Source organism: Mobula birostris, chromosome 2, assembly GCF_030028105.1.
Source record: "Mobula birostris isolate sMobBir1 chromosome 2, sMobBir1.hap1, whole genome shotgun sequence".
NCBI classification, from domain to species: Eukaryota; Metazoa; Chordata; class Chondrichthyes; order Myliobatiformes; family Myliobatidae; genus Mobula; species Mobula birostris.
The window spans coordinates 169,531,739-169,559,430 of NC_092371.1; the positions used below are offsets into that span (position 1 = coordinate 169,531,739).

A 27,692-nucleotide genomic window follows, 5' to 3' on the forward strand; every position below is an offset into this window, starting at 1 on the left:
TTTGTCTTCTTTTGCATGTTGGTTGTTTGCCAGTCTTTGTGTGTAGTTTTTCATTTATTCTATTGTATTTCTTTGTTCTACTGTGAACACCTGCAAGAAAGCAAATCTCAGGGTAGTATATGGTGACATATACATATTTTGATAATAAATGTACTTTTAACTTTGAATATTGCATATTTGAACAGAATTTCAATTTTTGAGAGTTGTGAATTTTTATAAACTGTAATTAATCTCACTTATACAGCTTTGGTTAGACTACATTTGGAGTACAGTGAAGAGTTTTGGATCCCATATCTAAGAGAGGATGTGCCAGCATTGGAAAGGGTCCAGAGGAGGTCTACAAGAATGATCCTAGCAATGAAAGGGTTAATGCATGAGGAGCATTTGATAGCTCTGAACCAGTATTCGCTGGAGTTCAGAAGAATGAGGGGGATCTCATTGAAATCTACTGAATATAGATACGTTGGATATGGAGAGGATATTTCCAATAGTGAGAGAATCTAGGATCAGACAGCACATTCTCAGAATAAAAGAAAATCCCATTAGAAGAGAGATGAGGAGAATTTCTTTAGCCAAGCGTGATGAATCTGGAATTCAATGCTGGATGGCTGAGCTCTTTGAGTATATTTAAAGTGAAGGTTGACAGGTTCTTACTTAGTAAGGCTGTCAATAGTTACAGAGAGAAGGCATGGTAATGGGGTTGAGAAGGAAAATAAATCAGCAAATGACAGAACAGACTTGAAGGTAAATGGCCTAATTCACTCTTATGTCTTATAGTCTTTATGAATTTACTGTAAGGATTATACAGTAGTTTATTCACTGGGTTTGAAGGGTTATTAATCATAAAACCTTCTAAGAATTTAGGCAACCTGACAACATTGATTGGTCTCCCTCAGCAAAGGACACACTAACCTTTCTCAATTTTAATCAGATTTCTGGAGTTGCAGAAACTTGCAGCATTGAGATCCTGACAGCGCAGGTCTATTGCACTAAATCAGCTCCAGATCGAATCATCACTGGTCTCTTGTATGTTGATCAACTTAATTTGTGTTTTTGTACAGGATCTCCCACGATCAGCTGCTGGGGAAGTGGTCCTACATCTTGGTGACATTTGGCTTTCCTTGGATATGCCCTTCATGGCAAGAGTGGATAGTGTGCAGAAGAGAATGTTCAAAGTTCAAAGTAAATTTGTTATCGATGTACACAGTGTATATGTCACCAAGTGAGTTCACAGGTTGTGGGAACATCTCAATGATGTGGCAAGTGAAGTTATTGCCTTTGGTTCAAGAGCCTGATGGTTGAGTGGTAATAACTGCCGCTGAACCTGGTGGCATGAGTACTGAGTCTCCTGTAGTATCTTCTTGATGGTAGCAGCAAAAAGGGAATATGACCTGGGTGGTGGAGGACCTGATGGTGGATGATGTTTTCCTGTGACAACACTTCATGTAGATGTGCTCAATGGTTTTACTCATGATGGAATGGGCCATACCCACCACTTTTTTGTTGGGTTTTCCATTCAAGGGCACTGGCATTTCCATACCAGGCTATGAGTCAGCCAGTCAATATATTCTCCACTACACAGCCGTAGATATTTGTCAGTTTTAGTTGGCATGCCAAACCTTCGCAAACTCCTAAGAAAGTAGAAGCGCCGGCGTGCTTTCTTCATAATTGTAGTTATATGCTAGGCCCAGAGCAGGTACTCTGAAAATATAACACTCCACAATTTAAAGTTATTGACCCTCTGCCTATTTGATTCTCCCATGAGGACAGGCTCATGGACCTCAGGTTGCCACCTCCTGCGATCAATAATCAGCTCCATGGTCTTGCTGACATTGAGTAAGAGGTTGTCGCTGTAGCACCACTCAGCCAGATTTTCAATCTCCCTCCTATGTGCTGATTCCTCACTACATTTGATTTGGCCTACCAGCATGGCTGGAAAGGGGGAGTAATTATAGTCATAGTCATACTTTATTGATCCGGGGGGAAATTGGTTTTCATTACAGTTGCACCAGAAATAATTAAATAGTAATAAAACCATAAATAGTTAAATAGTAATATGTAAATTATGCCAGGAAATAAGTCCAGGACCAGCCTATTGCCTCAGGGTGTCTGACCCTCCAAGGGAGGAGTTGTAAAGTTTGATGGCCACAGGCAGGAATGACCTCCTATGATGCTCTGTGTTGCATCTTGGTGGAATGAGTCTCTGGCTGAATGTACTCCTGTGCCCACCAGTACATTATGTAGTGGATGGGAAACACTGTCCAAGATGGCATGCAACTTGGACAGGATCCTCTTTTCAGACACCACCGTGAGAGAGTCCAGTTCCATCCCCTCAACATCACTGGCCTTACGAATGAGTTTGTTGATTCTGTTGGTGTCTGCTACCCTCAGCCTGCTGCCCCAGCACACAACAGCAAACATGATAGCACTGGCCACCACAGACTCGTAGAACATCCTCAGCATCGTCCAACAGATGTTAAAGGACCTCAGTCTCCTCAGGAAATAGAGATGGCTCTGACCCTTCTTGTAGACAGCCACAGTGTTCTTTGACCAGCCCAATTTATTGTCAATTCGTACCCCCAGGTATTTGTAATCCTCCACCATGTCCACACTGACCCCCTGGATGGAAACAGGGGTCACCAGTACCTTAGCTCTCCTCAGGTCTACCACCAGCTCCTTAGTCTGAAATACCTGAAGTAGTCAATGATTCTGGTCCCAACACACAACACGCTGGGGGAACTCAGCAGGTAACGTAGCACCTATGGAGAGAAACGGACATTCCAGCCCACGTCTTTCCCATCAACATAAGGCACTTACAGGTTTTTTATGTATTGCACTGTATAGCTGCCACAAAATAATACACTTCATGACATATATGTGATATTAATCAGTGATATTAAACCTGATTCTGATCGGTGTGACATATATGTGATATATATCAGTGATATTAAACCTGATTCTGATCGGTGTGGGGGAAAGAATGAGACAGCTATTGATGTGGAGAGACCCGTTGGTAATACATTACAGGGTAAAGCACGCACTACAACCACATGCAGTTTTGGCGGCCAAGCTGGCGACCACAACTGCGCACGCGCACTCCCCTCCCCCTCCCCATCACCTCCGTCCCACCATGTTGGGTGACGTCAGACGCCGGACTCGGGAGTCAGGTGACAGCGCGGTGCTCGGTGACGTTGCGCGGTCGTTGGCCAGGTGACGGTGGGTGCCGGTGATGGGACGCCACGTTTTCCTGACGGGCCCGCCAGGTACTTTCCGCTTTAAAGCGAGTCCCGGCGCTCCAGTTCGTGTCTGGTGTAAGAAAACAACAGAGCAGCGGCCTGCTCCCAATCCGTACCTTTTCTAGCCCTTTTCTATTACTGATCGTGGGTCTTTGATGCAAGCAGGCTCGGTAGTGATTTTCGTCCCATTTCAAGACATCATCAATTTACTTAATTTGAACGCGGGGGAGTAATATTTATGACATTATTACCCATGTCGCCAGATTCGAGCTTGGGTAACATTTTCCATACCTCGGGCAATACTATTTGTAGTAGAGCCCTTGTTTGAGAACAGATTGAGATAAACTCAGTTTAACCCAAGTGTTATAATCCCAGGAGAAGAGGGCGGAACTTGCTCCACTTTGTCATAGCTAATCTTACCGATTTGCTTTTCCACGAGGTTTTTTTGGGGGAGGGGGGGAGTATCTGTCGTCACGTAAGCATTTGTTTTTGCATTACAGTACTATCTTGCACCATTCTGTTGTTCGCTTGTTGCTGTAATTATTGTTTATTATTTACTATGTATAGTGTTTACTGTTTCACATGAGCTAGGAATTTAATTGGTGCATATGACAAGAAAGGAAACTACTTAAACAAACATTGGGAGGATAAGTGAAAAACAAGGGAAAGTCTGCAGATGCTAGGATAAATGAAACTTTATTTTTTTATGTACGTATATATGAAGAGATTTTTCTTCCCTCTTCTAACTCCATTTTCACCACGTGTCTATTCTGATTTGACTGCATGTTTTAAAGGGCACTTACGAATGAACAGAAAATGCAGGCTTTGCATATAAAAGCCTACATATCATTGTCCACATCGTACAACACAGAAAAAGGTCCTTTGGCCTAACTAGTCTATGCTGAAACCATTTAAACTGCCTACTCACATCGACCTGCACTGGGACTATAGCCCTCCGTACCCCCGCCATCTATGTACCTATCCAAACTTTGCTTAAATGTTGAAATTAAGCTCAATGCACCACTTGTGCTGGCAGCTTGTTCCCCACTCTCACGATCCCGAGTGAAGAAGTTTCCCATGATGTTCCCATAAGTCGTAACCTATTCAATCTTTCCTTATAACTCAGGTCCTCCAGACCTGGCAACGTCCTTGTAATTTTTTTTGTACTCCTTCAACCTTATTTACATCTTTCCTGTAGGTAGGTGACCAAGACTGCACACAATACTCCAAATTACGCCTCACCCACGCCTTATACAACTTCAACATAACATCCTATCTCCTGCACTCAGTACATGAAGGCCAATGTGCCAAAAACTTTTTTGACGACCCTATCTACCTGTGATGCTAATTTCAACAAATTGTTGGCCTGCATTCCCAGATACTGTTGTTCTCCCACACTCCTCAGTGCCGTATCGTTCACTTGTATAACACCTAACCTTGTTGGTCCTACTAAAGTGCAACACCTCGCACTTGTTTGCATTAAATTCCATCTGCCAATTTTCTGCCCTATTTTCCAGCTGATCCAGATCTGTTAGCAAGCTATGATAGCCTTCCTCACTGTCCACTGCACCCACAATCTTGGTGTCATCTGCAAATTTGCTGATCCACTGACCACCTTATCATCCAGATCATTGATATAGATGACAAACAACAATGTACCCAGTACCATTCCCTGTGGCACTGTACTAGTCACAGGCTTTCAGTCAGAGAGGGAACTGTCTACTACCATTCTCTGGCTTCTCCCACAAAGACAAATGTCTAATCCAATTAACTACCTCATCTTGAATACTGAGCGACTGAACTTTCTTGACCAATCTTCCATGCAGGACTCTGTCAAAGGCCTTGCTAAGGTCCATGTGGACAACATTCACTGACTTGCTTTTATCCACTTTCCTGGCAACTTCTTCCAAAAACTATTAAGGTTGGTTAGACATGACCTACCAACCATGAAGCCGTGTTGACTATACTTATCAGTCCGTGTCTATCCAAATACTTATGTATCTGGTCCCTTGGAATAACCCCCCAATAACTTTCCCACTACTGATGTCAAACTCACTGGCCTATAATTTCCTGGTTTATGCTTAGAGCTTTTCTTAAACAGCAAAACAACATTAGCTATCCTCCAATCCTCTGGTTTCTCTCCTGTCACTCAGGGTGATTAAAATATCTCTGCTAGAGCCCTGGCAATTTCTGCCTGCATCCTGAAAAAGCAAAACAAAAATGGAATAAATTATATTTACAGTTGTTTTTGTGCAGGCATGCACACTTTTAATCAGATTATCATGCATTATTTCAGGAAACGTAGCAACTCTTTAAATGTCATAAATCTATTTTGTTAGAAGTCTGTTGTTAGTGTGTGGGGAAGAGAATTGGGTGCAGTTACTGTTACAAGAGAAGGTGGTCAAAAGGCTGAAAGACCTAAAGGTACATAAGTCACCTGGACCAGAGGAACTGCACCCTAGGGTTCTGAAGGAGGTAGCGTTAGAGATGGTGGTGGCATTAGAAATGATCTTTCAAAAATCATTGGACTCTAGCATGGTGCCAGAGGACTGGAAAATTGCAAATGTTACTGTGCTCTTTAAGAAAGGAGGAAGGCAGCAGAAAGGAAGTTATAGACCAGTTAGCCTGACCTCAGTGGTTGGGAAGAAGTCAGAGTCCATTGTTAAGGATGAGGTGATGGAGTACTTGGTGACACAGGACAAGATACTACAAAGTCAGCATGGTTTGCTTCAGGGAAAATCCTGCCTGATGAACCTGTTGGAATTCTTTGAGGAGATTACACGTAGGATAGATAAAAGGGATGCAGTGGGTGTTGTATATTTGGACTTTCAGAAGGCCTTTGACGAGGTGCGACACATGAGGCTGCTTACCAAGTTAAAAGCCCATGGTATTACAGGAAAGTTACTTACATGGTTAGAGCAATGGCTGATGGGAATAAAAGGATCCTTTTCTGGTTGGGTGTCTGACTAGTGGAATTCCGCAGGGGTCAGTGTTGAGACCACTTCTTTTTATGCTCTATATAAATGATTTAGCTGATGGAATAGATGGGCTTGTTGCCAAGTTTGCAGATGATATGAAGATTGGTGGAGGGCAGGTAGTGTTGAGGAAACAGGTAGGATGCAGAAAGACTTAGATAAGGAGAATGGGCAAGAAAGTGAAAATGAAATACGATGTTGGAAAATGCATGGTCATGCACTTTGGTAGTAGAAATAAACGTGTAGACTATTTTCTAAACAAAGAGAAAATCCAAAAATCTGAGATGCAGAGGGACTTGAGAGTCCTTGTGCAGAACATCCCGAAGGTTAATGTGCAGGTTGAGTTGGTGGTGAGGAAGGCAAATGCCATGTTAGCATTAATTTCAAGAGGTCTCGAATACGGGAGCAAGGATGTGATGCTGAGGCTTTATAAGGCACTGGTGAGGCCTCACCTTGAGTATTGTGAACAGTTTTGGGTTGCTCATCGTAGAAAAGATGTGCTGGCGTTGGGGAGGGTCCAGAAGAGGTTCACAAGGATGATTCCAGGAATGAAAGAGTTATTATACGAGGAACGTTTGATAGCTCTGGGACTGTTTTTGCTGGAGTTCGGAAGGATGAGGGGGGTTCTCATTGAAGCCTTTCGAATGTTGAAAGGCCTAGACAGAGTAGATGTGGAAAAGTTGTTTCCCATGGTCGGAGTGTCTAGGGCAAGAGAGCACAGCCTCAGGATAGAGGGGCGCCCTTTCAAAAGAGAGATGCAAGAAATTTCTTTAGCCAGAGGGTGGTGAATTTGTTGCCACATGCAGCTGTGGAGGCTAGGTCGTTGAGTGTATTTAAGGCAGAGACTGATAGGTTCTTGATTGGACATGGCATCGAAGGTTACGGGGTGAAGGCTGGGAACTGGGGTTGAGGAGGAAGAAAAAGGGGATCAGCCATGACTGAATGGCAGAGCAGACTCGATGGCCAGATGGCCCATTTCTGCTCCTAAGTCTTAAGGTCTTATGGTCTAAGTCAAAAACCAAATATAATATTCAAGTGAGTGTTTGGGCTGGGAATATGATTCAGTCCAGATGTCAAATACATTCATTCTACTCTTGTTTCACGTTTCCATTTTAAATGCCTTTAACCACTTGTATAATGGAATCGATGTAATACCTTACTGTCACGTTAGTTACATTGTTCCGTTAAAAGATGTGCAGATACCAACAGCAGGATGGAATTGGAAGTACATGCTGATAATACATAGTTGAAATTGTGATCTGGAACTCCCTAACTCCGTTCCGCGAGTTTTAAGATCACTTCTTCAAATCTAGGCTCGTGTATATATTTAATTTTAATAACTTTGGTACTTCTTCAAATCTAGGCTCGTGTATATATTTAATTTTAATAACTTCAGTACTTGTGTTTGCGCCCTTAGCTACCTAAGCCCCAAAGCTCTAAAATCCCTTCGTCAAATCACTTTGCATCCTTTCATCTTTAAGTTGCTCCTTAAAATCAACCATTTTGACCAAACTGCTCTTTTTTTCCTTTCATAATAACTTGGACCTACAGAACACAGTACTTTTAACAGTGAACAATTGAAGAAATGTAACATAAGATCATGAGATATAGGAGCTGAATTAGGCTATTTGGCCCATCGCATCTGCTCTGCCATTTCATCATGGCTGATCTAATTTTTCTCTCAGCCCCAATCTCCTCCTTTTCCCCATATCCCTTCATGCCCTGATCAGGCAAGAATCTTATCAACTTCTGCCTTAAATAAATGTAAAGACTTGGCATCCACAGCTGCCTGTGGCAAAGAATTCCACAGATTCACCACTCTCTGGCTAAAGAAATTCCTCCTCATTTCTGTTCAAAATGGACGCCCCTCTATTCTGAGGTTGTGTCCTTTGATCATAGACTCTCCCACTATAGGAAACATCCTCTCCATATCAACTCTGTCAAGGTTTTTCACCACTTGATAGCCTTCAGTGAGGTCACCCCTCATTCTTCTGAATTCTAGTGAATAGAGGCACAGAGCCACGAAACGCTTTTCATATGACAAGCCATTCAATCCTGGAATATTCTCCAGCTTCAGCACATTATTCCTAAAATAAAGGGCCCAAACCTGCTCACAATACTCCAAGTGATGCCTCAAGTTTCAAGATTACATTCTAGTCCTCTTGAAATGAATGCTAACATTGCATTTGCCTTCCTCATCACAGACTCAGCCTGCAAATTAACCTTTAGGGAATCCTGCACAAGGACTCCCAGGTCCCTTTGTGCTTCAGTTTTTTGTATTTTCTCTCCATTTAGAAAATAGTCAACCCTTTCATTTCTGCTACCAAATTGCATGACCATACACTTCTTGATGCTGGATTCCATCTGCCATTTCTTTGCCCATTCTCCTAATCTGTCTCCTGTAGTCTCTCTACTTCCTCAAAACTACCTGCCCCTCAACCTATCTTTACATCATCTGCAAAATTTTCAACAAAGCCATCAATTTCATCATCCAAATCATTGACATATAACATAGAAAGAATCAGTCCCAACACAGACCCTCCTGTGGAACACCACTAGTCACTGGCAGCCAGCCAGAAAAGACTCCCTTTATTCCTACGCCTTGTCTCCTGCCAATTAGCTAATGCTTTATCCACACTAGGATCTTTCTTATAATACCATGTGCTCCTAGCTTGTAAAGTAGCCTCGTGTGGCACCTTGTCAAAGGCCTTCTGAAAATCCAGGTATAAAGCATCACCTGACTCTACTTTGTCTATTCTGCTTGTTATATTTTCAACAGATTAGTCAGGCAAGATTTTCCCTTGAAAAAACCATGCTGACTATGGCCTACTTTATCATGTGCCTCCAAGTACCCTGAGATCTTATCCTTAATAATCGACTTCAACATCTTCCCAATCACTGAGATCAGATTAACTGTACTTAGTTTCCTTTCTTCTTCCTCTGTCCCTTCTTGAAGAGTGGAGTGACATTTGGAATTTTCCAGAACCATTCCAGAATCTAGTGATTCTTGAAAGGTCATTACTGATGCCTCCATGATCTCTTCAGCCACCTCTTTCAGAACCCTGTGGTGTACACCATCTGGTCCAGGTGCCATCTACCTTCAAATTTTTCAGTTTCCCAAGGAGGAGGAGGAGAAGGTAGCGGCGCAACGCAGTACACGCGGCCTCTTCGGTGAATGATATCTGTTATCTGTCAAGTAGGGTACCGTGCACAATTCTGATTTGATGGAGACAGACGTGAGAGTACGGAGGAACATCTGGAGAAACTTCTGAAATGCCGGCTTCGCTGCCGCTGCTACTGTATGGTAACCGGAATCTCCGGAGCAGAAGGCCCCGAATCCTCAGAGTTGCTTGTTTCGGCAGCCGGGGCTAGGTCAAAGGTGTTCGGCAGGCTGTGTGGGAGGGGCTCGAAATTTTTGGATGGACGGACTCGGTGTTGGCTGTGGTCGGCTGCTTCCAAGGCATCAGCAGTTGTCGGTGCCTTGGAGGCTTATGGCAGGGAGTTTCTCCCTTTGACGCCTGCTATCGGGGACTTGGGAGTCAATCGGGATTTGAGACTTTTTTTTACCAGGCCCATGGTCTGTTCTTTATCAAATTATGGTATTGTTTTGCTCTGCTGTAACTATATGTTATAATTATGTGGTTCTGTCAGTGTTAGTCTTTGGTTTGTCCTGTTTTCTGTGATATCACTCTGGAGGAACATTGTATCATTTCTTAATGTATGTATGCATTTCTAAATGACAATAAAAGAGGACTGAGTGTTCTCATAATCTAATAATGTAATCTCACCTTCTCTCTAGTTATGGTAATTTCATGACCCCTGACTCCTGGAACTTCCTCCATACTGCTAGTGTCTTCTACAGTGAAGACTGATGCAAAATACTTGAATCAGTTCGTCTGCCATTTTCTTGTCCCCATTATTACCTCTCCGGCATTGTTTTCTAGTGGTGCGATATCCACACTCGTCACTCTGCTACACTATATATACATCTGAAGAAATTTTTGGTATCTTCAGTAATATTATTGCCTAGCTTACTTTTGTATTCCTCCTTTACCTTCTTAATGATTTTTTAGTTGCCTTCTGTTCGTATTTGAAAGCTTCCCAATCTTCTAACTTCCCACTATTTTTTGTTCCATTACATACCCTCTCTTTGGCTTTTATGTTGGCTTTGACTCCTTCTGTTATTAATGGTTGTGTCATCTTTCCTTTAAAATACTTTTTCCTTTTTGGGATGTATATATATCCTGTGCCTTCCGAATTGCTTCTAGAAATTCAAGCCATTGCTGCTCTGCTATCATCCCTGCTACTGTTCTTTTCCAATCAATTCTGGCCAACTCTTCCTCTCATGCCTCTGTAATTCCCATTTCTCCACTGTTACACTGATACATCTGACTTTAGCTTCTCCTCCTCAAATTTCAGGGTGAAATCAATCATATTACGATACATTATGAACACCCTAAGGGTTCTTTTACCTTAAGTTCTTTTAATCAATTCTGGTTCATTGCACAACACCCAATCCAGAATAGCTGATCCTCCCATGGACTCAACCACGAGCTGCTCTAAAAAGCCATTTCATAGGCACTCTAGAAATTCCCCCTCCTGTAATCTACCACCAACCTGATTTTCCCAATCTAACTACATATTGAAATTCCCCCATGACTGTTGTAATATTGCCTTTCTGGCATGCATTTTCTATCTCCCGTTGTAATTTGTAAACCACATCCTTACTACTGTTTGGGGTCCGTATGCAAACCCCATCAGGGTCTTTTTACCTTTGCATTTCCTTAGCTCTATCCACAATGATTCAACATCTTCCAGCCCTCTGTCACCTCTTTCTAATTATCTGAATTCATTTTTTTACCAACAGATCTGCCTTACTGTCTAGCCTTTTGATACGATGTGTAGCCTTGGACATTAAGCTCCTAGCTATAATCTTTCAGCTATGATTCAGTGATGCCTACAACATCATACCTGCCGATCTAGATCTGTGCTGCAAGTTCATCTACCTTTTTTTAAAATACTGCGTGCATTCAGATACATCACCATCGGTCCTGTATTCACCCTTTTCGATTTTATCTGTCCTTTACATTGCAACTCATCTTGTTGACTGCAATTTTGCCCTATCAACAGCCTCTCCAAACTGGACATTGCCTCTCTTTGTAAACCAACTACAGGTCGACTTTCACTAATCTGACGACCTGTAATCCGGTTCCTTCGATAATCCGGCACTGATTATGCTTAATGCGATCCTTCTGTAATTCGGCATTTTCACTAATCCGGCACTCCTCAGGTCCCAGTGGTCAAAGTGTACCTCATCTTCAGCACTATTATCCACCTTTTCTAAGATATTTCCTGCATTGAAGTACAGGCAGCTCAGGACACGGGTCACACCATGCTTAACCTTTTGAGTCCTAACTTTGTCTGAGGTTTTAACATCTGCCTCCACAACCTTTCCACTAATTGTTCTGGCACTCTGGTTCCCACCACCTGCAACTCTAGTTTAAACTCCACTGTGCAGCATTAATAAACCTTGCTAGGATATTAGTCCCCCTCAGTTCAGGTGGAAATTGCCCCTTCTGTACAGGTCCCACCTTCCTTGGAAGAGAGCTCAGTGACCCAAAAATCTTATGCCCTCCCTCCTACACCAGCTCCTTAACCACGTATTAAATTTGAGCCTCACTAGCACGTGGCATGGGTAGCAATGCTGAGATCATAACCCTGGAGGTCCTGTCCTTTAACTTAGCACCTAGCACCCTGAACTTCCTATGCAGAACCTCGTCACTCGTCCTACCCCTCTCGTTGGTAGCTACATGGAGCATGACTTCTGGCTGTTCATCCTCCCACTTAAGAATGCTGAGGACTCAATCCAAGATATCCCGGACTTGGCATCTGGGAGGCAACATACCATCTGGGAATCTCATCCTTGCTCACAGAACCTCATGCCTGTCTGTTCCATAGCTAACGAATCCCCTGTCACCACTCTGTGCTTATACCCCCCCTTCCCTGCTGGGTCACAAAGGCAAACTCAGTGCCAGAGATCCGACCACAGTGACTCCTCTCCTGACAGTTTCCACAGTAATGTACCTGTTGTTGAGGCGGATGGTCATGGGGGCTATGCATTGGCTTCTTCACCCAGTTTCCTGTGTCCTGCACCTCGGCTGTAGTTGCCTCTCTATTTGTCCAATCTATCACCCCTTCAGCTTTCTGAATGATTAGCAGTTCATCCAGTTCCAGCTCCAGCTCCATAATGCAATTTGTTAGAAGCCGCAGCTGGCTGCACTTCTAGCAGTTGTAGTGATTAGGGATACTGGAGGTCTCACTGCCTTCCCACATCCCGCAAGAGGAACATCTTACTATTCTGCCTGACATCTCTACTGTCCTAGCTGAGCAAATATAAAGGAGGGAAGGAAAAAAACTTGAGCTTTTCTTTCCTGTGTTTTCTCTGAGTGAAGCTTCTCTCTGCGGAAGCCTCAAAGAGCTAAAGCTTTAAGATCACTACTCTGACTTTGTCCACTCAGGCGATGGCGCTGCGACGATTGGTGGCAGGAGTACCAATGTTTGAAACATGCGACATCTTTGAGTGAGGAAGATGTGGCTTGTCTCAAACTTTGGTAAAAATCCCATTACATATTTTTCAGATATTTCACTATTAAAAGTACTGTATTCCAATTACAAACAAGAGAAAATCTGCAGTTGCTGGAAATCTGAGTAACTCACACAAAATGCTGGATGAACTCAGCAGGCCAGGCAGCGTCTAGGACAAGAGTATAGTCAATGTCGGCCTGAAACGCTGACTGTACTCTTTTCCTAGATGCTGTCTGGCATGCTGAGTTCCTCCAGCAGTTTGTGTCTGTGTACTGTATGTGCAAGTTATTATTGAAGGAATAAAAGTAAGGAAATCAGTTATATGGCTAATCCCTGAGAATGTATTTCCTTAGCTGATCAAACTTGTTTCAGGATTTTATAGTTTCTACAGCATGGTAGTGAATATGTAAGAAATATTCAAAATCCTGAAAAGATACTATTCATCATAAATAAAAAGAAATGTTGTTTACATATCGCATAATTGTCCCATGATTCTTTACTTGTGTGTAATCAAAAATTTATACAGATCCAAAGAAAAACAATAGACTGGCAAGCAAAGCTTAGTAAGACTAGTAAAACATCTGGAGAGTGAATAATGTCGTAAGTTTCTTTACATCTAACTATAAAATATACACTGCAAGATTTTAAAAAATCAATGAAAATCTATACCTAAGGATTTCTTTTGCAGTTAGTTAACCTGATGCTGTATTTATACACTGCTAGCTGTTTGAATCCTGTAAATTATTTGAGAAATTGGGAGAATAAAGTGTACTTTTCGGTTTTAATTAGGGAAATGTTAGTCATAGCGTATTTTACAGGATGTACCTTTTCCTTTGAAGGTGCTCTATGATTGAAATGGTGCTAATGTTTATCTTTGATGTTTTAAACTCGGCTAATTATTTTATTGTTTAATGTATGATGGAGTGGACTGTAAAAGCTTATTGCCTTTTTAAGGAAGGTTTAATTTTTATTCATTGGAAATGATCCACTTGTAATTTGTGTGATTTTTCTTTTCAAAAACCACGACCAGAAATTGTAATAACTGTGTCAGTGTTATATTTAGTGTTCTCACGGAAACAAGCTTTCATGTGATGAATTCTTTATGTCACAGAGCCACTAAGGAAGGTATTGAGTGCTGGAGAAACCACTGTTACTGAAAAAAAAGGGGAAAAAACTACTTAATTATAGAATGGCATTGAGTACACAATGTTTTCCAAGGACTGGGGATGTTGCCAAGGGAGAGGAAAATCTAAAGAATGAGAAATGCAGTAAAAATTTTAGAAGAATGAGGGGAAATCTCAATGAAACCTATTGAATAATGAAAAGACCTTATGGAATGGATGTGGAAAGGATGTTTCCTTTAGGAGGGGAGTTTACGATCAAAGGGCACAGTCTAAGAATAGAAGGCTGTCCTTTTAGAACTCAAATGAGGAGGTATTTCTTTAGCCAGAGGGTGGTGAATCTGGAATTCATCACCACAGACAGTTGTGGAGGTTAAGTCATTGGGTATATTTAAAGTTTAGGTTAATAGGTTCTTGATTAGTCAAAGTTCAAAGTCCAAAAGAATTTAATATCAAAGTACATATATGTCACCATTCACAATCCTGATATTCATTTTCTTGTGGACATACTCAATAAATCCATATTAGAATAATAACCATAATCGAATCAACTTGGGCGTTCAACCGGTGTGCAAAAGACAACACATTTTGCAAATATAAAAAGAAAGAATTACTAATAATTATAATAAATAAATAAGTGATAATTATCAAGAACATGAGATGAAGAGTCCTTGAAAGTGAGTCCATAGGTTGTGGAACATTTCAATGATGGGGTCAGTGAAATTGAGTGAAGTTATGCCCTTTGGTTCAAGAACCTGATAGTTGAGGGGTCATAACTGTTCTTAAACCTGGTGGTGTGAATCCAGAGGCTCCTGTACCTTCTTCCTGATGGCAGCAGCAAGAAGAGAGCATGGCCTGATGATGGATGCTGGTTTCCTGTGGCAAGGCTCTGTGTAGATGTTGTCAGTCAACATACTGTCCACCACAAACCTGAAGAAGTTTGTCAGAGTTAAACTCCTAAGGAAGTAGAGGTGTTGCTGTGCTTTCTTCATAATTGTACTTATGTACTGGGCCCAGGTCAAGCACTCGGAAATGATAAAACGAAGGAATTTAAAGTTGTTGACCCTCTACCTCTGATCCTCCGACAAGGACTGTCTCATGGGTGTCAGGGCAGCAAAGGCTACAGGGGGAGGGGGGTATGGGGAAGGCTGGAGAAAGGGGTTGAGAGGATTGATAAATCAGCTATGATGGAATGGCATAGCAGACCTAATTCTGTTCTATGTCATATGGTCTAAATTTAATCCACAAAGTCTACTTCACATCTAATACTAGTTATGTATTCAATTTAACCTGAAGATGCTGTTTGATGTTTCATTAGGTGTTGGTAAAACAACCTTAATTCACAAAACCATAGATGTCTTGAAATCTTATGGGGTTCCTATTGATGGATTTTATACTGAAGAAGTCAGGAAAAATGGAAGAAGAATTGGATTTGATGTTGTTACAGTATCTGGTGAGCGAGGAACTTTGTCCAGAACTAGGTAAAATTGTTTTCATTCTACAAATCTTTGAAGTTTTTTCTAAGGGGTAACGTGCTTACTCAGTTTTAAAAGTTGTGATTTCTTGTCCCCAAGGGATGATACAGGTACTTTGAGCAGTGGAAGATGCGAGTGCAGAGTTGGTCAATATGTAGTAGATATTCCATCCTTTGAGTGCCTGGCTCTCCCACTTCTCACAAAAGTAGGTGGTGAGTTTTGATCTTGAATAATTCACTGCTACTGGATTTGTTTCCCGTCAGTTGCAGCGAAGGGAAAGAGGGCAGCGTGGTAGTGTAGGGGTTAGCATAATGCTTTACAGCATCAGCGACCAAGGTTCAATTTCTGTTGCTGACTGTTAGGAGTTTGTACATTCTACTTGTGACTGCGCGGGTTTTCTCAGGTGCTCTGGTTTCCTCCCACATACCAAAGACTTAAAGACAGTAAGTTATCAGCATGATGTGTTGATGCCAGAAGCAGGCTGTCCGCAGCATATGCTTGGTCTGACCCAAACAACGCATTTCACTGTATGTTTCAATGTACATGTGATAAATAAAGCTAATCTCTTTAATCTTTAACTATGTGGAGGTGCAACACTTAACACTTTATTGTGCCAGCTGTAAGATCAGTGTTTAATTCCATCAGTCGTCTGTAGAAGAATTTGTACATTCTCCCCGATCGTGTGGGTTTCCGCCTGGTGCTCTGGTTTCTTCCTACATTTCAAAGACGTATGAGTTAGGGTTAGTGTTTTGTTGGTGCTGGAAGCATGGCAATATTTGCAGGCTGCCCCCAGTACATCTTCGACACAGATGACGCATTTCACTACTGTATGTTTTGATATGCACATGATAAATACAGCTAATCTTTATAAATTCACTCTCATGAAGATTCAGATTAAAGTAGAAGACGTTACTGACTAGTTGTGACAGTTAGAAAAAATTGCTATTTGGAAATATGAACATTGTTAGTGCCATTAGAGAAATCAATAGGTTAACAGGGTAACACTCTAATGTGCTTCTTTCTCTATAATTCCTGTAGGTTAATGGCAAAGATGACAAAGAAAAAAAGGTATATGTGATAGACGAGATAGGGAAAATGGAGCTCTTTAGTCAATCCTTTATCCAGGGTGTACGTCAAATCCTAGATGGAACTGGTGCCACTATACTTGGAACTATTCCGGTCCCTAAGGGAAAACCTTTGGGACTTGTGGAAGAAATCAGAAGCAGAAGAGATGTTAAAATCTTCAATGTAAGTACTTGAATATTGACATTTCATAGAAACATAGAATACATACAGCACAATACAGGCCCTTCAGCCCACAAAGTTGTGCTGAACATGTTGCTACCTTAGAAATTACTAGGCTTACCTATAGCCCTCTATTTTTCTATTTGGAAATATGAACATTGTTAGTGCCATCAGAGAAATCAATAGATTAACAGGGTAACTCTCTAATGTGCTTCTTTCTCTGTAGTTCCTGTAGGTTAATAGCAAAGCTGACAGATTTCAGTATTGTGGAAACTATTGAATAATAAGCAGTAAAATATAAGTATTTTCAAAATATACCTCTATGCTGGAGTACATAACTACTAGAAATTTTGATTAATACAAACTTTTCCATATGTACTCCCAGGTTTTAAAATAATTTAGAGTGTAATATATATATATATATATAAAAAAACTACTAAACATTATTTTTTATTTCCAGATTACAAAGGATAATAGGAACAGTATTGTTAAAGAGATTATTGCAACGGTGCAAGACTGCAGAAAGCTGAATGGAGACTGAAGAGTTATCAAGAATCTGAGATTTGGATTGTGATAATTATACGATGTATGTGCTCTGTAAACAGCACAGGTGTTGATGGGCCTTAGTTTTGTTTTATGCTTTAGATATTTTTGTTTTTTTTTTCAAAGCAACCTTCAGTAATGATTATGGATTTCAAATACTTCAACTTGCTCTTTCAGTTTCCAAGATAATATGATAATTTGCTCTTGTATATAAAAGTGGTTGTTTTTACTTACCCCCTGATTTATGTGTGTGTTTAATTTTGCACTGAATACTTAGAAGAATGTGTTGGCATTTGCTTTTTTGTATAGTGAAGGATCTCAAAGTGTGCTGAATATGTTTGTGGGAGAGCATTGCTAGTCCTTCAACAGGAAATTATTTAAAAATGAAGATTTTCTAAATGTTAGAAAGTTCATTTGTTTTCAGTATCTCTGGTAATTATTTTTGTCTTGGTAATGAAACTTGTTTGAATACTGTATTAAGGTTGCTCCCTCCACCCAATCTTGAATAAATTCCTGGAAGTACAAAAGTTTGTAGTTTGAGTTATTGATTTAAAATATCTGTTTGATTCTGCATATGTTTTGGTTTTGCTCTATTGTTAATCTATTGAAATTTATAATCCTATAAGACAAAAGCAAACCAAAAATCACTCTTTAATTGTTCTGTAAATGTTGCTATTTAGTAAAATTCCAGATCTTCATTATATTTTTATACTTAGTGAGATACAATTGCAAAGAAAAATTGTAGTTATTATAACATCATCAAACCCTAGGCATTGGTCAAGAGGGCTGATTAGAACATAATATATTAGGAATTGGCCCTTTGCCTTACACTGGTGTGCCAAACTAATTAAACTAATGACATCTAATTGTTTCTACCTACACTCCGTATCCTTTCAATCTCGCCATACTCATGTGCCTATATAAGAGCCTGTTAAATTCCTCTGTCATAATGCTGTACAATGGTCCGGTGTATCATTAGCACCAGCCCATCTGCCATCAAGGAGATATGTACAGAAAGGTGTCAGAAAAGGGCCAGTAACATCTTAACACCCAGCTCATGGACTGTTTATCCCTCTCCCATCAGGGAAGAGGCTACTTAGCATCCATGCTATGACCACCAGACTCTAAAATGGTTACTTTCCCAGGCAGTCATACACCCCCCCAACACCCTGCACCACCACTACTTTACCATTTCTTGTTAGAATCACTTTAGTACAGACACATCTGTCCTTAGTGTCACCTTATGGACATACAATTAATCAATCTAGATTGGGGTGGCCAACCTTTTACATTCCATGCGTCAATTTTTTCACTCATGAGTTCAGATATGCCATACAACTCTTGTACCCTCTTTCAATTCTTGTAACAACTTGTGCGTGAAAAAAATCGCATCTGAACTCGTGTGTGAAAAAATTGATGCATGGAATGTAAAAGGTTGCATGTTTATACAGTACTGTGCAAAAGTCTTAACAATGTATACAGAGCTAGCCTGCCTAAGACTTTACACAGTATTGTAGTAAATTTATGTATTACACTGTATTGCTACAAAACACCCATAAATTTCATGATATATGCGAGTGATGATAAAGCTGAGTCTGATAATGGTTCACAATTGTGGACTGAGAGTGGGAACTGGGCAGGGAGGAGGGAATCATGTTTGGGAAAAAGGGAAGGGAGCGGGAAGCACCAGAGAGACATTCTGTAATGATCAGTAAACCAATTGTCTGGAATCAAGTGACCTTGCACGGTGTCTCAGAGCTGGGTGTGTCTGCATTTGTGTCACCCCCTGCCCCGGTACTCCTCTTCCATCTGTCCCACATCTCTTCCACAGTGCTGCATCCTGCCATTCCCAACATCATTTGCTCCTGCCAGATTTACAAACTTGCTTTCTGCTCCACGTTGCCAAATACAATACTGTCCAAAAATCATAGGCACCCTAGCTATATATATGTGCTTAAGACTTTTGCACAGTACTGTATTTATTGTGTTTTTTAAAATTTTTTGTGCTGTATCGGATTCAGAGTAACAATTATTTCATTCTCCTTTGCACTTGTGCATTGGAAATAGCATTAAACATTCTTGAATTTTGCCTCCACTGCCACCACCATAGACAGAGGCAACCATTACTTTTTGTGCAGAAGAAAGACCTGTCCTGCCCACCTTAACTGAAATGTGAAGCCTATGGACCATGTGAAAACAAATGGAACCAGGAAATCACACCGAAAAGCAGTAAACCCTCCCACATTGGAGTGATATAAGTGCTTACAATGTTGGAATAAAGAACCTATCAGCGATAGTAGTCTGCAATATGATGAATGTACTCTCTGTCAGATAGAACAGGAAAGTCCTAAGTTAGTGCAGGTATCCTATCATGGGTGTTGAGTGTGAATACTTCAGTAAATTAACTAAGGAGTCAGCCAGTTCATTTTATACTGATGGCAGGTTAAGTCTTCATACTGTTACAGGTTTAAACCTAGTTCTTTTTTTATCTGGGATGATAAAAAAAAAAGTGAATCAAATACCCTATCCCCAAATAATGCTCATATTTTGTAGTTAAGTTTTAAAGGAAGTTCTATCAAAGAAAGGATGTCTGCAAAGGCTAAGTGGTATGGAGATGGAGGTCAAAATTAAATTACACTTTACTGCATGATAGTGATGTAATGATGAATACCTGTACAGAATCTGAATCTTCTGTATATACTACCTACTGACCAAATAAAATGCAAAATGCAAGAGATGCTGGAAATCCAGGGTAGCACACAGAAAATGCTGGAGGAAATCAGGTCAGGCAGCAGAAGACATAGGAGCAGAGTAAGGCCATTCAGCCCATCGAGTCTGCCCCACCATTCCATCATGGCTGATCCTGGATCCCACTCAACCTGATACATCTGCCTTCTCGCCATAGCCTTTGATGCCCTGACCAATCAGGAAATTCTCAATTTTTGCTTTAAATATACTCACAGTCTTGGCCTAAAGGGTCGCCCCTCAATTTTGAGGTTGTGTTCTGGACACTCCCACCATAGAAAACATCCTCTCCACATCCACTTTATCTAGTCTTTTCAACATTGGGTAGGATTCATTGAGATCCCCACATTCTTCAAATTCTCATGAATACAGGCCCAAAGCTGTAAAATGCTCCTCGTATGTTAACCCCTCCGTTCCTGGAATCATCCTTGTGAACCTCCTCTGGACTTTCCAATGACAATACATACCTTCTGAGATATGGGGCCTAAAGCTCTTGACTATACTCTTAAGTGTGGCCTGGCTAGTGTCTTATAAAACCTCATCATTATCTCCTTGTTTTTATAATCTATTCCCCTTGAAATAAATGCCAATATTGTATTTGCCTTCTTTACCATAGACTCAACCTGTAAATTAATCTTCTGAGAGTCTTGCACGAGGACTCCAAAGTCCCTTTGCACCTCTGATTAGTCTGCACGTTTGTTACTTTTACCAAAATCCATTATCATACATTTCCCAACTCTGTATTCCATCTGCCACTTTTTTGCCCATTCTTCTAATTTGTGTAAGTCATGCTGCAATTGTATTGCTTCCTCCGCACTACCTACCCTTCCACCTGTCATATCATCTGCAAACTTTTCCACAAAGCCATCAATTCTATAATCTAAATCATTGATGAACAGTGTGAAAAGTAGTGGTCCCACTGACCTTGGAGGAACACCACTACTCACCAGCAGCCAACCAGCAAAGGCCCCCTTTATTCCCACTCACTGCCTCCTGCCTGTCAGCCATTCCTCTATACATGCCAGTATCTTTCCTATAATGCCATAGGTTTTTATCTTGTTAAGTAGCCTCATTTGTGACACTTTATCAAACACCTTCTGAAAATCCAAGTAAGTGACATCCACTGCCCCTCCTTTGTCCACTCTGCTTGTTGTTTTCTCATAGAAACAGAAAACCTACAGCACAATACAGGTCCTTCGGCCCACAATGCTGTTCCAAACATATACTTACTTTAGAAATTACCTAGAGTTACCCATAGCGCTCTATTTTTCTAAGCGTTGTGTACCTATCCAAGACTCTCTTAAAAGAACCTGTTGTTTCTGCCTCCACCACTGTTCCTGGCAGCCCATTCGACACACTCAACACTCTGTGCGTAAAAACTTACCCCAACATCTCTGTATCCACTTCCAAGCACCTTAAAACTGTGTCCTCTCGTATTAGCCATTTCAGCCCTGGGAAAAAGCCTCTGACTATCCACATGATCACTGCCTCTCATCATCCTTTTCAATCTCTATCAGGTCACCTCTCATTCTCCATCGCTCCAAGGAAAAAAGGCCAGCTTCACTCAACCTATTCTCATAAGGCATGCTCCCCAATCCAGGCAACATCCTTGTAAGTCTCCTCTGCACCCTTTCTATAGTTTCCACATCCTTCCTGTAGTGAGGTGACCAGATCTGAGCACAGTACTCCAACTGGGGTCTGACCAGGGTGCTATATAGCTGTAACATTACCTCTCGGCTCTTGAGCTCAATCCCATGGTTGATGAAGGCCAATGCACCATACGCCTTCTTAACCACAGAGTCAACCTGTGCAACAGCTTTGAGTGTCCTATGGACAGGACCCCAAGATCCCTCTGCTCCTTCACACTGCCAAGAGTCTTACCATTAATACTACATTCTGCCATCATATTTAACCTACCAAAATGAACCACCTCACACTTATCTGGGTTGAACTCCATCTGCCACTTCTCAGCCCAGTCTTGCATCCTATCGATGTTCCGCTGTAACCTCTGACAGCCCTCCACACTATCCACAACACCCCCAACCTTTGTGTCATCAGCAAATTTACTAACCTATCCCTCACTTCCTCATCTAGGTCATTTATAAAAATCACGAAGAGTAAGGGTCCCAGAACAGATCCCTGAGGCACACCACTGGTCACTGACCTCCATAAAGAATATGACCCATCTACAACCACTCTTTGCCTTCTGTGGGCAAGCCAATTCTGGATCCACAAAGCAATGTCCCCTTGGATCCCATGCCTCCACCTTACTTTCTCAATAAGCCTTGCATGGGGTACCTCATCAAATGCCTTGCTAAAATCCATACACACTACATCTACTGCTCTACCTTCATATGTGTTTAGCCATAGCCTCAAAAAATCCAGTCAGGCTTGTAAGGCACGACCTGCCTTTGACAAAGCCATGCTAACTATTCCTAATCATATTATGCCTCTCCAAATGTTCATAAATCCTGCCTCTCCATCAACTTACCAACCACTGAAGTAAGACTCACTGGTCTATAATTCCTTGGGCAATCTCTACTCCTTTTCTTGAATAAGGGAACAACATCTGCCACCCTCCAATCCTCCAGAACTTATCCCATCCCCATTGATGATGCAAAGATCATTGCCAGAGGCTCAGCAATCTCCTCCCTCACCTCCCACAGTAGTCTGGGGTATAGCTCATCTGGTCCCGGTAAATTATCGAACTTGATGCTTTCCAAAAGCTCCAGCACATCCTCTTCCTTAATGTTTATATGCTCAAGCTTTTCAGTCCACTGCAAATCATCCCTACAATTGCCAAAATCCTTTTCCATAGTGAATACTGAAGCAAAGTATTCATTAAGTACCTCCGCTACCTCCTCCAGTTCCATACACACTTTTCCACTGTCACACTTGATTGGTCCTATTTTCTCACATCTTATCCTCTTGCTCTTCACATACTTGTAGAATGCCTTGGGGTTTTCCTTAATCCTGCTCGCCAAGGCCTTCTCACGGCCCCTTCTAGTTCTCCTAATTTCATTCTTAAGCTCCTTCCTGCTAGCTTTGTAATTTTCTAGATCTCTATCATTACCTAGTTTTTTGAACCTTTTGTAAGCTTTTCTTTTCTTCTTGACTAGATTTTCAAAAGCCTTTGTACACCATGGTTCCTGTACCCTACCATCCTTTCCCTGTCTCATTGGAACGTACCCATGCAGAACGTCACACAAATATCCCTGAACACTTGCCACATTTCTGCCATACATATATGGAAGAATTTAAGGTGGGGGGTTATATGGGATGCAGGGTTTAAGGATCGGTACAACATTGTGGGCCGAAGGGCCTGTACTGTGCTGTACTATTCTATGTTCTATGTTCTATTTCCCTGAGAACATCTGCTCCCAATTTATGCTTCCGAGTTCCTGCCTGATAGCTTCATATTTCCCCTTACTCCAATTAAACATTTTCCTGACTTGTCTGTTCCTATCCCTCTCCAATGCTATGGTAAAGGAGATAGAATTGTGATCACTATCTCCAAAATGCTCTCCCACTGAGAAACCTGACACCTGACCAGGCTCATTTCCCAATAGCAGATCAAGTACAGCCTCTCCTCTTGTAGGCTTATTTACATCTTGTGTCAGGAAACCTTCCTGAACACACTTAACAAACTCCACCCTATCTAAACCCCTTGCTCTAGGGCAATGCCAATTAATATTGGGGAAATTAATATCTTCCATCACAACAATCCTGTTATTATTGCACCGTTCCAGAATCTGTCTCCCTATCTGCTCCTTGATGTCCCTGTTACTATTGGGTGGTCTATAAAAAACAGCCAGTAGAGTTATTGAGGTCCCCATCATCCAGAAATCTGAATCCCTGCCTCCTGCTCCAATTCCAAAGCCATGCATTTATCTGCCACCTCATTCAATTCCTATCCTCACTGTTGCATGGCACAGGCAGCAATCCCAAGATTACTACCCTTGAGGTCCTGCATCCCAACTTCCTTCCTAACTCCCTGTATTCTGTATTCAGGATCTCCTCTCTTTTTCCACCTATGTTGTTGGTACCAGTTTGTACCACAAATTCTGGCTGCTCACCCTCCCTTTTCAGGATATGGTGGAGGCATTCAGAAACATGCGGACCTTGGCACCTGGGAGGCAACTACCATCTGTGTTTCTTTTTCACATCCATAGAATTGCCTATATGTCCCCCTGACTACAGAATCCCCTATTACTGCTGTCATCCTCTTCAGTTTCCTAAGCTTCTGAGCCATAGGGCCACACTCAGTGCAAGAGTCATGGCCGCTGCTGATTCCCCCAGGTAGGTCCCTCCTCCCTCCAACAGTACTCAAAATGGAGTTCTTGTTGTTGAGGGGGATGACCACAGGGGTGCTCTCCACTATCTAATGTTCTCCCTTCCCTCTCCTGGCAGTCACTCATTTATCTGTCTCCTGCAGACTACATCCCTGCAGCTCCTGTCTATCACCTCCTCACTTTCCCTAACAAGCCGAAGGTTCTCAAGCTGTAGTTCCAGTTCCTCAACACTGTCTCTAAGGAGCTGCATCTCAATGCATCCGGTGCAGGTGTGGCCACGGGGAGGCTGGAAGTCTCCTGGAAATTCCACATCTGACACCCAGAACAGAACCCTAGCTTTGCAGATGTACCCCCTATTCTTTTAGGAGTTAAATAGAAAAAGAAATAAAAAGTAAACTTACCTACTTACCTCACCTCTGCCTGTTCTCGCCGACCAGTGTGGGAACACTTCTACTATGTCTGTGCCACTATCCAATCAAAGACTCCCACTGAAAACTGGTTGCTTTGTCAAGCTCCGCTACAGACCTGCACAGGAACACTTCTGCTGCATCTGTGCTGCTGTCCCAACTATGGAAACGGCACCATCTCTGTAATTGAGTAAGCAGTCTTATTTCAATCTGTTACCCTTCAAGACTGGAAAGGAAAGGGGAAGATCCCAGAATAGGAAGGTGGGAGAGAGGAAGGAGGACAAAGTAGAAGATGATAGGTGAAGCCAGGTGGGTTGGGGGGGGGGGAATGAAGTAAGAAGCTGGGAGGTAATAGGTGGAAAAGTAAAAGGCTGGAGAAGGAGGAATCTGATAGGACAGGCGAGTAGATCATGGGAGAAAGGGAAGGAGAAAATGCACCAGAGAAATGTAATAGGCAGGTGAGGAGAAAAGGTAAGAGGCCCAGGTGGTGAATTGAAGAAGAGGGAACAGGGAGAAGGAGGAGGAGGAAAATTAGTATAAGTTGGAGGCTACCCAGATGGAATATGAGGTGTTGCTTCTCCCACCTAAGAGTGGCCTCATCACTGTATAAGAGGAGGCCATCGACTGACACGTCAGAATAGGAATAGGGATAGGAATTTAAACTGTTGGCTTCCAGAAAATCCTGCTTTTTGCAGATGGAGCAGGGGTGCTTGACAAAGCAGTCCTCCAATCTATGTTGGGTCTCTGATGTAGAAGAGGCCACATCAGGAGCACTGGATACAGGAGACAGCCCCAACATATTTGCAAGTGAAGTGTTGCCTCATCTGGAAGGACTGTTTGGGGTCCTGAATAGCAGTGAGGGGGTAGGTGAATGGGCGGGTGTAGCACTTCTGCCGCTTACAGGGTTAAGTGGCAGCAGGGACATTAGAGTGAAGGGATGAATGGACAAGAGAATCATGGAGGGAGGAATCCCTGTGGAAAGCGGAATGTTGGGTGAGGAGAGGGAGGTGAAGTTGTGTTTTGTGGTCGTCCTGTTAAAGATGGAAGAAGTTGTGGGGAATGATCCGGAGGCTCATGGAGTGGTTGCTACGGACAAGAGGAACTTTATTCCTGTTGTGGAAGGAAGATGGGGTGAGTGCGGATGCCTAAGAAATAGTGGAGATGCGGGTGAGGACAGCATCAATGGCAGAAGAAGCGTAAGCCTGTTCTTTGAAGAAGGAGGCAATCTTTGATGTCCTAGAAAGGAAAGCCTCATCCTGGGAACAGATGCAATGGAGGTGAAGGAACTGAAGAAATGAAATGGCATTTTTACAGGAGACAGGGTGGGAAGAGGTACAGTCAAAATAGTCATGAGAATCAGTAGGTCTCTAAAAAATATCAGTGGACAGTTTGTCTCCAGAGATGGAGACAGAGAGATCGAGATAAGGGAGAGAGGTGTCAGGATAAAGTCTAACCTCACCCACAGCATCATTTGGCACTAAAATAATTTTGCCTTGATAGATTTATAAAGAAATCTCTAAGTAATACATTAAAATTGCTCTACCTCCAAAAGTTAAAGCAATATCTGTAGTGTTCATATACAAATAATGATCCTTTCAGCAAACAAAGTAAAAATTGCACTTTAATTTTCTGAAATAATATTCCATACTGAATCATGCTCCAATATTTAAAGTACCCATACATACCAAGACAATTGAATTAACACTACAAGTATATACATTTTAAGTTAGCATAAAGTTCAAAATCTGATATTAAAATTGCATATTTCCATGTGTATGTGTACGAGTGTACACTTGGTTCAGGAATATAGCCTTAGTGCAGTTTTCTTTACATTTTTATCATCTTTCTAAACATTACATTATTTTCAATTCTAAAACATTTTCATGCCTTCAATTTGCACTTAACCTAACAAGGCAGTAAATTTATAAGCCTATGGTTAGCATATTTCATAGGCAACCTCATGCACTTATATTTAATATGGGAAACTGTGAATAGTCTAAAGCACAATTAATTTTTTTTTCTAGGCATCATTAGACTATGAAATGGAGAGTTCTTAACTTTCATTTCTATCTTTGTAAGGATAACAGTAAATGTATCATTTTTGGTTTTACATTAAAATTGCATTTCAACATTTCAAAGAAATAATTATTATATTCCAAGAAGATTCATATTGCAAGAAGTAAAATTGCAATGCATAAATGTATTACATTCAAAACAAGTAGGACACAATAATATACAGTACTGCTATTATTCCAAGCAGAGTATATTGTAAGCAGTTCTAATGACCCTTGGAAAGGCAATTAGTCAAAGTTTTACAACCAATAATGACTAATTTCAAGTGGTAATTTGGTACCATCATATAGCAAAACATGCTTCCTGCAACAAGCCAAAATATTTACCATCAAGCAGTTAAAAAGTTAATTTTATGATCAACTTTAGAAGGAATGATAACAAACAAAAAACAACATTTTCTATGCAATGACTCAGCATCTGGTACTCGTAACTTTTCTGTAACAGTGATTAGCACAAATAGTCAATGATTTCAACATTCCTCGCATTTGAAACCTGTTACGGCATCCTTGAGCTAATTGCTTGCATTCAGACCATCTTTCAAATTGCCAGATTTTAAACTTGTTCTGTATTCTAATACAGTGCAAAAGGCTAATAGGATTAACTGATATAATTGCATAGTGTACCATAGCAACTCATTATCAGAATTCAACAAGAATCTTATCACTTATCCAGCATCTGCAGAATCTCTTGTGTTTATAATTTATCAAGTTGCTTGTTGTTAAACACAGATAGAAAGTTAGAGCAAAATTACTGAAGAATTGCTCGATTAAACATTAGGTGTTTTGTTTTTGTATCATGCAAAGCGATTTCAGATAGACACAGAATACTGCAACACAGAAACAAGCCCTTTGATTCATCTAGTCTGTGCTGAACCATAAACATGCCGAGTCCCATCGACTTGCACCTGGGCCACAGCCCTCCATACTTCTCTCAACTATGCACCTACCCAAATTTTTCTTAAGTATTGAAATCAAAACAGAATCGACCACTTGCCC

At 41.3% G+C, this 27,692-nt stretch overlaps 1 protein-coding gene across 1 annotated transcript; it reads left to right on the top strand.

The window, feature by feature from the left end:
- The first annotated feature begins 3,129 nt into the window (after positions 1-3,129).
- ntpcr (nucleoside-triphosphatase, cancer-related) lies at positions 3,130-17,707 on the top strand. The gene is made up of 5 exons (XM_072278198.1): positions 3,130-3,263; positions 15,236-15,398; positions 15,492-15,597; positions 16,431-16,640; positions 17,098-17,707. Exons 1-5 carry the CDS (start codon positions 3,230-3,232, stop codon positions 17,176-17,178), a joined length of 594 nt encoding a protein of 197 aa, XP_072134299.1. The 5' UTR covers positions 3,130-3,229; the 3' UTR covers positions 17,179-17,707.
- The last annotated feature ends 9,985 nt before the right edge of the window (positions 17,708-27,692 follow it).

Coding starts and splice junctions, on each gene's coding strand:
- ntpcr (XM_072278198.1), top strand. CDS start 3,230: ATGGGACGCCACGTTTTCCTGACGGGCCCGCCAG. Junction 3,264..15,235: donor TTTCCTGACGGGCCCGCCAG/GTACTTTCCGCT, acceptor ATGTTTCATTAG/GTGTTGGTAAAACAACCTTA. Junction 15,399..15,491: donor GGAACTTTGTCCAGAACTAG/GTAAAATTGTTT, acceptor CTTGTCCCCAAG/GGATGATACAGGTACTTTGA.